The 12324-nt window shown below is 40.4% G+C and overlaps 1 protein-coding gene across 12 annotated transcripts in view; it reads right to left on the bottom strand.

Moving 5' to 3' along the window:
• The window catches only part of LOC147178114 (serine/threonine-protein kinase BRSK2-like), a 172696-nt gene that overhangs the window by 25645 nt on the left and 134727 nt on the right, over positions 1 to 12324 (bottom strand). For 8 of the 12 annotated variants that reach the window (XM_086072184.1, XM_086072189.1, XM_086072186.1 and 5 more), the window contains 5 exons: positions 11733 to 11764; positions 11289 to 11453; positions 11061 to 11158; positions 9837 to 9990; positions 1913 to 1973 (listed from right to left, as the gene is read on the bottom strand). In XM_086072184.1, the coding sequence (XP_085928310.1) occupies positions 1913 to 1973; positions 9837 to 9990; positions 11061 to 11158; positions 11289 to 11453; positions 11733 to 11764 (510 nt within the window). The remainder of the gene's footprint in view (positions 1 to 1912; positions 1974 to 9836; positions 9991 to 11060; positions 11159 to 11288; positions 11454 to 11732; positions 11765 to 12324) is intronic. The other 4 variants (XM_086072185.1, XM_086072187.1, XM_086072194.1 and 1 more) reach the window with 1 other exon arrangement.

Genomic DNA, 12324 nt, shown 5'->3' with positions numbered 1-12324 from the left:
TATAACGTTTAGTAAAAACCTACGGAGGGGCGCCGAGGACGTTAAAAGACGTTCACTATGTTTTTTTGTTTTTTTTTGGAAACGGGTGGAGGAAAGCCTTGGGCAGCTGTTCTGAAAGTATCAAGCAGATCTAGTTAGTATAATGACTCGTTTTGGCCCCTAAATGGCAGCGATGACTCTCTTTGGACAAGATTGGGTGGGCCGCCCACCGTGGGCGTCAGTAGAAGACGTGAGGCGGAGCTAGAGTGTTGAGGGGACAATGGCTGATGAAGCAACAATGGCTGATGAAGCAACAATGGCGACCGGTTGCAAGCAGCTCACGCTTGAGCATTTTTTTCAAAGACGGAAAGCATCGATCAATACTAAAAAGCGCATTGATGTCGACGATGATGGTGACTCCGAGCTTGACGCCACAGTTGGAAGCATTGACGCGGCCTTTATTCTCACGTCATAAAGCCTCACCGGCTAGCGCTGCTAACGCCGGAAAACGCGGAGCTGCACAAGCGGACATTCGATCGGGCGATGGAGAGTAGTCGAAAAGCATCGACCAATGCACATTGATGATGATGATGATGGTGAATCCCGAGGTTGACGCCACAGTTGGAAGCATTGACGCGGCCTTTATTCTCACGTCATAAAGCCTCACCGGCTAGCGCTGCTAACGCCGGAAAACGCGGAGCTGCACAAGCGGACATTCGATCGGGCGATGTAAAGTACCCCGAGTCCAATGCATATTCATCGGAGGAGCGGGTACAGTCTGATCACGGAGAAGACACTGGTTCTGGACTACGATGCCACCATGAATGGAGTGGATAAGATGGATCAGAACATCTCTTACCACCCGGTATAGCAACTGAAGGACATGAGGAAGCCAGACGTAACACCACCGTAACGTAACCGTAGCATGATCCTGATAGTAGACTTGATGGCAACACACACTGCAGTATATACTTGCTATTCCCCGGAAAAAACGGCCGGCAAGAAAGTGTAGCGTCTGCACGCGAAGAGGAAATCGCAGTGAAACTAATCTGTTGTGCAAATCCTGTTGCGTCTCCTTGCACGCAGGGGACTGTTACACAAAAAGAAAAACTGTATTTGAAACATCCACATAATTGTAAATAGTACCACAGTTGCACACATTTGTAAATAGTTTGCCAAATTGTTGTGTCAAATTGTTACACTGTTGAATGTAAATAAACGTATTTTGCTATCAAAAAACACAGATTCATTCTTGGTGGTAGTGTTTTATAGAAGTAAAGCACTATTTAGGTGTTTGTGGCATCATTCATGGAAAAAAATAAGTGTAAAATTCACTAGAGTGCATGAAATTACATCGTTTCACTAAAAGCTTGATTTCTCCGTATTTTGGTCCAAAACAAGAGCATTTTGGGTGAAACTAACCATTTTCTATTGTTGATTACTGAAGAACGGAATAAGGTAGAAACAAACTTTTCTGATGAAAGATGAGAGTTCAATCTTTCATTTGGTAGTATGTGTTTCCATAGTCCAAACAGAACATTTTCTGTGGACCTTGAAAGATCAGTCAAAATGCTTAAATCGGCTGGCACTCACAGCATCCCTTTTCTGAAAACGTCTGGCAGTCAAAGAGTTAAACATGCCTCGAAAATATACTGAAACGTGGCCCAGAGTACTGTTACCTGTACTGTGTCATCCCTGACCATTAGATGGTTTTGGTGTTTTATGACAAATTAAACAATAAAAGGCTGACTTTTACGTTGTTAGAATTTTGACCTGTCACACAGGTTAATGATGGAGAATGTCATTTTTGATGAATGGCTTTCATACATGACAGTATCTGCATGTTTGTGCGCGCCATGACATGGCAGCATAGCAAGTCAGTGAGGCTGCATTGAAGGAAACCAATCATCAGCATGGACAGACAGACGCTTACCCTTGGACTGCTGAGTGGACTGATGGACAGACCGGAGGACGCTCCACTGATTGATCGTGACCTACACACAAAACAATGACAGTAGTAAGTCAGTCAGCTGTCATTAATTATCCAGTAAACTAAGACAGCACATAAACAAAATGTCAGAAAGCACACATGTATTAAGAAAAGACCAATGCAGCACCACTTTTGTTGTTAGTTATTTATTTATTTATTTTTAACTGATGGCTTGAGTGATGTCTGATCTCAGCCGGAGACCTTTGAAGCAGTGACTCAAATGAGAATGGATGTTCACCTGTTAAAGGTGCATTGTGGAAATTGTCACTCTTTTACTTGCGACTGCCACCTCTGGCCTAAAGCATAACTACAGCCCCTGTACAAACACCAATGAAGAACATGATATACATAATTCATACTCTAATAGAGAACATGCAGATGCACACAATCTCTGCAAGATTTATATCTATTGTTTTTGTCAATTTTTCATTCATGTGTCATTAACTTTTAATTTTCCTCTTTCTCTTCTTCCTTTCATTGCCAAGACACTGCTCTGCTGATGTCGTTGAAGAACTTGAGATGTAATTGTCCATGGACAATTTGGCTTTAGTGAAAGTGACAATTGAAACAATTCATCATAAATAAATATCCTGGAGGACACACACGCACACACACGCATGTCTTATCAGCAAACACTAACATCAACTTGCTAAACCTCCTAATTTGTAATGGACCTGGTTTGTCCATTTATTGCCTGGGACATGGAGGTTTTTATATTTTGAGGATGTCCGTTTTTCTCTTGGTAAGAATACAGTAAAAATTGCAATATTAATTTTCTGATTTTGAGTTGGAGGAGGGAAGAACAGGACAAGTACAGCGATGGTGAATAATTTGACTCAGGTGCCATACAGAAAAAACTAAACAAAAATACAGCCATGTTTCCGGAGACATTATTTAAAACAAACACACTACTGTACATTGGCCAAAAAATGTTTAGTAAATTATTTCTCTGTAGTAAAAAATGCTTCTTCACATAATATAATACATCCATCGATTTTATATACTGCTTGTCCACATCTGGGTTACCAGTAGCTGCAGCGAGGCATGGGCCGATAACCGGTTTGACAATATACCGTGGTTTTAAAAACGCAAGTTTTCAATAACCGCTAATACTGTCTATCACTAGAAATGAACTAGCCAATATTAAGTTAATTACCTTCAATTAACTTTATTTTCCTTCAACAGGGAATGCACGTGCTGAGGAGGGGGAGGAGGGAAGAAGGGAGAGGGGTGGGGATAAGGGGAGACGCTTATTGCCCTTAAAAAAATAAAAAAATAAATGTACATGTATGGGTGCAAGTGTCTCCCCAAGGACAATATGAGTAACTGGGGTCTGTTCTAAAAATACAGTGATGTGACACTGTGACTTAAGAATTAAAACACAAGAAGAATGTCAACATTTATTTATTTAAACTTAGCATGGTACAAGTTCCTTAATGTACCAAATATTCTATATATATATTTTTTTTTAAATGAAACAGAATGTGCTGAATGAAAATAAAAGCTGTTTTTATTTACCGAAATATTTTAAAACAGGACATTTTCGAGCTGTAATTTTAATACTGTGATACTGTAATTTTGGTCACGGCTATCATACCGTCAAAATCGAATATCGGCCCATGCCTAGCTGCAGCCCATCCCATCTGATTTTGACTGAGAGGCGGGGTAGGCCAACTTCCCAGTTAATAGGGCACATACATTATAGTGTTGTCACGATACCAACATTTTGACTTCGATACTATACCTGCATAAAATACCTCGATACCGGTACTGAAACTGTACCTCGACAAAAATCAAAAACATCAGCAAAATCAGCAAAATTAAAACTGACAAAAGAACTTCAAATTACCGGTAGTTGTATTTTTTATTAATTCAAAATATTAGGATGTATACATGTTCATGTATGTAAATACTGTATATATTTATGTATATACTGTATGTGCTTTCGCAATATACATGTTTCTCTTGTAACAAAACATTTTTAAAACCACACGTGTGTTTATATTAAAAACATTCATAGGTAGTCCTGTGTGGCTTCCACTTGATGCGTGCGCGCTTCCGTGGCAGCGGATACTTTTTTTTAATGGGGTTAAGTACTTTGGCACAATATCTGTAAGCGAGGTGCTTGGCCATATTGGACGTGTTTCCGACTTGAGCCACAGACAGTAACCTAAAAAAGTCAGCCATGTAAGTAAAAAAGTTCCATGTGACACTTTGCACGTCGTGCTTCTCAATGAGGAGTGGACGGCCAGCAAGCACTTCAGTGTTCAGTGCTTGAAGCCATCTTCCTGCGTTCTCTCCCACACACGCAGAAAGAGGCGTGCCACTTAAAGCGTTTTCTACAAATTGGTAGACAGGCGGTATGTGTAAATGCCTTTAACACACAGTTGGCAAGCCGTCTCGTATACTGTATACTTTATTAAATACCGGTGCTTAATTATTTTTTTTTATATCGAGCCGTTTTTGACGCCAAAACATACAGATACAGTACTGATACCGGTATCCCGTGCAACACTAATACAGTATAGACAAAAACCCTTCACACCTTTGGGCAATTTAAGGAAATCAATTAATTTAACATGCCTGTTTTTGTAACATGGGGAAAGTCCTACATAACACACAAATGCTGGAGCTGAGATTCGAACCCTGAAATTCAGAAATGTAAAGCAGATGTGTGAACCACAAAGCACCATGCTGCCCAATAAATCACATTCCTTTGTAAAGCCTGGATGCATTCAATTTGTAAGGAACATGCATAAGCCATAACTATGCTATTGAGGTTTCTGACTGTCAACAAAGAAATCCATTTTGAATGTCTTCTTTCTTCCTTGCAACTGATAAGATTCAACCAATAAATGCAAAACAAGAGTTAAATAGTTCATATTCATGCAATGCTTTTTAAAAAAAAAGTATATATTTTTTTATATTAGTTATGTAAGAAACGGTGGAGATTAAAGATTGTTATTTAGGAATGTAACACACATATGTGAACGATAAGTATGTTTATAAGGCTTTAACCACAGAAAAATAATGATGAAAATCTGACTGACAGATGTTAAGTTGACATCATATAAAAGAGTAATCAAATTAGAAGTAAATATAATTAACAGAATGGACCAATACCTTTCTTCTTTGCTGCAGTTAGCATTTGTGATATCCAAGCTTTTACGGAAAACAGGTTTGATAACAAGGGGGGTAGAAAAGACAGACAGAAGGGCTGTCACAAAAAATCCTACTGAACAAGCAAGACAAGGCATCTTTATTTGTATTGCACATTTCATACACTCAATATGCGTCACACAATCAAAAGCACAAGACTTAAAAACATTTATCGTATTTTCGCTACAATAAAGCGCACCGGATTAAAAGGCGCTGTCTCAATTACGCGTGCTATTTCTGTATTTAACACACACATTAGGCACACCATATTATAGGGCGCATGCATGCTTAAACATACAGTGCATATGTGGAGCAATCTTTGGTCAGCGGATGCAGCGCATTCTTAGTGGATTTGGCCCATAGTTTTTAACTTCTGTTAGCAATTTATTACAATTGCATGCACCATAACAGCTAAAAAACTGCTTCACCATGTTTGCTTTGAAATCTGGGCTCCACGAATTGAGTCTGCAGACCTCAGTTGATGGACGCTGGAGCCACCAAGCTTACCCCCATATTCTCCTGTGATTAATGTTAAGGAGCGTGCGAGGCTGTCTTCATGACAACGAGACATTGTGTACAGAACGCAATTTTGTCCCCCTCCAACCATTCTATTCTGTTGCGGTGCAGTGTTTTTTAATCTGATAACTGGGACAAACTGTCAAGCTTCCCGTGCTGTCTCCCTCTGTTGATCTTTGTTTTTTATCTCCTTTGGGCGGGTTGTAACTGTATTAAATTTTGTTGCACCTTGTGGTACAATGTCAATAAAGCTTTTCTTATTCTGATTCTCTGAATTGAAGTTGCAGAGAGCTGTTGTAATCAATAAACGATCTTTGTAATTAAAACATGATGATGATGATTTTTTTTATTTAAATAAGCTTAGTTTGACTTGACCTAATGGGTGATCAGAGCATTTTCATAGCTCAGTCTCTGGCCTGTTGACTAAACAAAACTGGCAGTCGTAATCACATACTTGAATGAGTTTGTTCCAGTGTGTATGTATCAATCAAAATAACCAATAAACTGAAAATTCATGGAACCCTGCAAACCAGGACCCACACTACTCATTTCCTATAGATAATTTAAAATACTTAGGCATAAAAATCTCACCTAAATTAACTGATTTAATTCATTTAAACCTTACTCCACTTCTGGATAGCAAACCAGGACCCACACTACTCATTTCCTATAGATAATTTAAAATACTTAGGCATAAAAATCTCACCTAAATTAACTGATTTAATTCATTTAAACCTTACTCCACTTCTGGATAGCATTTATAGTGACTTGGAGCGCTGGAATAATCTTCCTATTTCTCTAATAGGACGAATAGCCACCATTAAAATGAAAGTTTTATCCAAAATAAACTATTTTTTCTCAATGATTCAATTTAAACCTACGTCTATAACTGGTTCCAGTTGTTGGACTCGGCCGTTACAAAATTTTACTGGAATAAAAAAAAAAGCAAACATTAGTCTATCTACTCTTCAGAAAAGTAAATCCAAAGGAGGTCTAGAGGCACCAAATTGTATGCACTACTATATAGCTAACCAGCTACAATATATCATTCTATGGGCACAACCCAACAGAGATGCTGTTGGCTGGAACTAGAACAGAAGGATTGTAATAACCTCAGACTTTTAGATTTACTCTTTATTACAACATCGATTAAGCGACACAATTGTTTTAAAAACCCAATGATTTCCGCCACCCTGACTGCCTTGTGGAAGGCACTAGAAATTACAAAAGTACAAGTGTCTATGGCATAACCCCGACTTTCAACTTAACAACCAATCGTTTTATTTAGGTTTGTGGAAGCAGAAAGGAATTACACATCTCCACCATGTTTTCTCAGATAATATGTTTATATCATATACATCCTTGCTCCAAAAATACAAAATAAAAAACTGATTTTTTTTTACATTACCTGCAAGTTAAAAGTATGATAAAGAAACAAATTCCAACACTTCGGGGTACGCTCCAACCGCCTGTTTTAGCTAAAGATATTACCAAGCTTTCTCCGACAACAACAAAAAAACTCTCAAAAATATATAAGTTACTTTCGTATACTGATAAAATGTCTTTATCCATCTCTTTTTTTTCTGGAGAGCTCAGTATTGTTCATTCAGTAATTTTACCGATTTGACATGTCATCATCATTGCTCTCTTTTTGTTATTTTTTATTTTTATTAATTTTTATTTTGTATGTGGGTGAGTATGTGCAATGGATGTGTGTATGTGTGTGTGTGGGTGTGTGTGCATGTGTGCGTGCGTGTGAGTGTGTATTCATTAGTTCACCTAAAACCTATTAAAAATCCCATACCGTTCACCTAAACCGAATACTTCAGAATCCAGCTAGAGACGTGAGGTTGTCAGGAGACCTGAGGAAGGATCAAAGAAAAGAAAGGAAAGTGAGATCCAGCACCGACAAGACATTACCTACTACCCACCGGGTTACCAACCAGAGTCTTTCACCAACCCCAGAAACATCTAAATTCCAACAAATTAGGGAGACCTCAAGAGACCAAAGGAGAGACTGAGGAAAGGAAGGAAGGACAGATGAAGCAGAGTGAGATCCACAGACCCCAGCCTCCACCAATTCAACGACCAGAGGAAGAAGCAGATTGTGTTTGAGTTTCGATAGATGCTGGTGTGGTGGATCTGGCATGCATGAAAATCTCCACCAAAGAGGGGAGCCATCGACCCCTGCCAGGACAGAGCAAGCGCAACACCTCAGGGCCCCACAGGCCACGGCAGCTCCAAGGGACAACCCCCGGGCCCCGCATGGGCCACCGGCCGGAGAGCAAACCCAGGAGCCAGGAGTGCCCCCCATCCCAACACGGCCCGCGCCCCCAACCCAACGCAGCAGGACGGGGCACGGCAGGCCCGCCAGGCACCCCACCGGTCCACAGCCCTCGCTCCCCCCCCACGACCCCCGCCATCCACCGCAACCCAGCCCCAGCCGCCCCCAGGCCCCGACCCCCAAACCCCGGGGACCCCCCGTACCCAGGCATCGGTGCCGAAGAGGGGCCGGACAGCGGAGCGGAGAGGGCACCCGCGCCCACCCCACCTCCCGCCGCATGGAGGGATGGAACACCGGGGGCAGAAGGGGAAATGGGACACCGGGGGACGGGAGGCACCCCCGAACCCCAGGCCCAGCGGGGAAAGGCCCCGGTCGTCACTCCAGCGTTATTAGTAAAAGCTAACCGTGTTACTGAGTTTGCCAGCTCGCCGACTGGCGAACTCTACCCCTACACCGTGAATGTGACCCCACCCAATGTATATACAAGTGTGTGTGTGTGGTGCATTAAAATTGGGAGCAGTTGAGCCGGAGCAGAGGGAAATGATATCTCCGATCCACCCGCCTCCCAGTCATGTCAGTGAGTGTATGTGGTGCATTAAAAAAATAAATAGGGGGGGCACGGGGGCGCGGCAGGGACACGGACAGGGGATCGCAGCACTGCTCTATACTGCGGTCTTTAATAGGTTTTAGGTGAACTAATGAGTACACACTTGCACGCAAGCACACATGTACACACACATACACACGCACATGCTTATACTCACGCACATACAAAAAGAAAAAAAAAAGAAAAAGAAAAAAAGAGAGAGCAATGATGATATGTCGAATCGGTAAAATTACCGAATGAACAATACTGAGCTCTCTCCCAAAAACAACAACAACAACAACAAAAATAAAATAAACAGTACTTCTTATGTTTGAGTAGAACCTTTCCCCATTGTGGGACTAATAAAAGTAATTTTATTTTATCATCCAGGACTATAAATGACTTTGAATTACTGTTGTCAGGATACCAACATTTTGACTTCGATACTATACCTGCATAACATATTATGATACCAGTACTGAAACGGTACCTTGACAAAAATCTAAAACATTAGCAAAAGCAGCAAAATTAAAACTGGCAAAAAGCTTAATTTTTTTAAAAATGTTTTATTAATTCAAAATATTAGGATTTATACATGTTACATACATGTTATGTACATACTGTATATATTTATGTATTCTGTATATTGTATGTGCTTTCACATTGCATGCCATATTCTTAAAGTACTGTATTTGACTGCATTTGATGCCATCCGTTTTAAATATTGGTAATACAGTGGCACTCCAATGACTCAATGCAACGTTTTCGCTCCCAACTAGTTGAATGCGTAATCAAATACTAGAAACTGGGAACAAGGTAATTCACACTCGACTTATTTTCTTAAGGGAAGTTCCAAAAACTGTGACAAAAATATGTCACAACATGTCGGTCTGTCAGTCGTCTGAGCTTTTTTTATGCATAACTGTGATTTCCTACTGTGTGCCTGTTCGTTGAACGCACCGTGAGTCCACTGCAGGGGTGAATCGAGTGATTGTTGCATTTTTTTCTGCTTCTCTGTTAAAAACATTTGCTCTTGCTTCTTAACGAGGAGTGCACGGACAGCGAGGGATTCCGTATTCAGTGCGTGAAGCCATCTTCCTGTGCCCTTTCGCACACACGCTGAAAGAGGCGTGACGCTTACTTAAGGAATTTTCCACATATCAGTAGACAGGTGGCCATGCGTGTATGTGTACCTGCCTTTAAAACAGAGTTGGCGGGCTGTCTCGTATTTATTTTTTTAAGTACCCGTGCTAATTTTATACCAAGCCGTTTTTGACACCAAAAGTTAGGAAAGAACCCATAGTCAGTGCTCAGTCTCCTACCTTTGGCCATGAGTTGCCATGTCGATAGCTCGCCTTATTGGGACGGGTGATCCTCCCTCTGTGACGCTAAGGACCTCCATCGACTTCCTCTCTGGTCTCCGCTTTCCATGACGACTCAGCATGGGTGAATCCACACGCTTTCTGGGAGGGTCTGCTGAGCAGAGTTTAGAGTTCAATCAATGAATAAGAAAGTAAATTGGACAGATGTTAGAATTTTATTATTATTATTATTTTTCTTAATTATTAACGTAAACAGACTTTACATGAAATATGAACATACCAAAAATGATGTACTTCTACATTACATAATACCAAAAAAAGCCTAATAAGAAGACACTAAACAATGGCAGTCTACCCAATAATTTGATTACCTTTCAATATTCCAATGCACAACAAACCAGCTTTACAGTGCAATATTATAATATTTAAAGAGTTTAGTTGCTTAACTAAACTAAGTGCCTGTAAATATTGTACAAAAATAAAATAAGATAATCCTTTAATGATAGGATGTGATAGGATGTGTGAAAATCACAGTGGTTCGAATCAACAGATTTAGGCCTAATCCCAATACTGCCCCTTACCCCTCATCTCGTCCCTCCCCCTTATGAATGTGCGTTCATGCGCATGCGGATAAAATAGTTTTCTAATTCTCCATAAAATGTAGGGGGAGGGTTAGAGAGGAGGGTTGCAGGTGCCTTTTCACGAAAATAGAACCCGACCTCCCCAGGTTCTCCCTTACTCCCTTACTACAGTCACGCCCCCTCTGCAAGCAATGGCAGAAGTAATGGCGACACCAGGAAATAACAAAACGCAGGAGACACGTAAATGTAAGTATGTTAATATTTATTGAATGGCATAGTAATGATAGTGGTTTTATCGAATTTTCTATATTTTGGCAGAAATTGGCACAATTGTGTGTTTTGGTAAACACTCGCCATTGGCGCATCCGTTACGTCACAACCAGCACGCAGCTTCGGTGGCTCGAGGTAACGACGTAGCAGATTGGATAGCGAAAGTACGTTCCCACTTCCCAGAGCGATTTTTTTTGTGTTTGCCTAAACGAGACAAAGGGTGCAGGTTGAAGATGAAGTAATGGGATTGGGCCTAAGTCAAACTGACATGACGGTAATAATGACGCTGGATGACATTACAAAGATCATTAAACTTTAAATCACTTCTGCGCACAATGAATATTGTGTTTGTGTTTCTGTTGGATGAACCTACCAATGTCATTGCGTGGAGGAAGGTTCTGGTCCTCATGGCTTGGATATCTTTCTTTGCGGTCAAGGAGAAGGAAGTAGATCATCTTTTCTTGATTGTCACTAAGGAGAGAGGGAAGGCAAAGAGCAAAGTGCGTGCTGCTATGACAGTTGCTACAATAACACTATACACATTAAAATGCGGAATTTGTGTGGCTGCCACATCAATTACTCCGATCTACTTCTCACTCACTCATCGGACAGTAAGTCTTTGGTCAGCTTGTCCTTATCCCTGAAGCATCCCAGAGAATGCATACTCTCGAGGACATCTGGGTCAATTTCTTCTGCTGTAGCCAGCATCCGGATGGCCACCTTCCTGGGGACGGGCTGTTCGGGCTCAGGCTCATTCTTTCCAGCTCTACAACACAACACATACATCTGCTGTTTTGTCTTGTCACTCTAAATGAACTACACCGAAATGACACACACATGTTGGGTTGCAATATAATGGACCAATGTTGCAATAGTATGTTTTATTTAAATACGGCAGTAGGGTCGTGCAAACTGCTTTCAGCCACTTGTAACTAAAGTAGACAACTTAGTAACCAATATAAAAAAATATATATTTTTAAGTGATACATGACATTCATTAAAACTCAACATGTTCATTAGATTTTGGCAGTGTTGGTTTACTTACAGGTACCATGTATGCTTCTGGATCTGCTCTAACTGCAACACACGAGAGAAAACATAGATGTAGATTAAATAAACCCATAAGGCACTGACTGTCTTCAAAGAAATGACTTGCATCTTTTTATTTTTATGTAATCTTAATAGGCAATGATTTACAAATACTCTATTTTCATATTGGACACTTGATACTAATAATTAACTTGTGACTTCATAATGCAGCAACTTTGTAATGTAATGTTTCTGTCCGATATGATAAGCTTCATTTTCATGTGATAGGCTTCTTGTGCTTGAGTTAGGGGGTGGAAAACAATGGTCCATCACACCATGGAATGAACACTGATTGGCTGTCAAATCAAATCAAATCAAACTTTATTTATATAACACTTTTCATACATAAAAATGCAACCTAAAGACTTGTGCAATTAAAAATCCTCCAACATACTGTTTTTAGGAAGACCAGAGAGCAGCATATTACAATAACTTAAACAACAGGAAATGAAAGCATGCATCAGCACCTTTGTGTTAGCCTGAAAGAGAGACGGGCGGGCTTTGGCTATATTCTCAAGATGGTAAAAAAACAATCTTAGTTACATTTT

This window comes from Leptonotus elevatus, chromosome 3 (genome assembly GCF_054856555.1).
Source record: "Leptonotus elevatus isolate MCC_2025b chromosome 3, RoL_Lele_1.0, whole genome shotgun sequence".
Taxonomy (NCBI): domain Eukaryota; kingdom Metazoa; phylum Chordata; class Actinopteri; order Syngnathiformes; family Syngnathidae; genus Leptonotus; species Leptonotus elevatus.
This window is presented reverse-complemented; position numbering and strand designations above follow the sequence as displayed.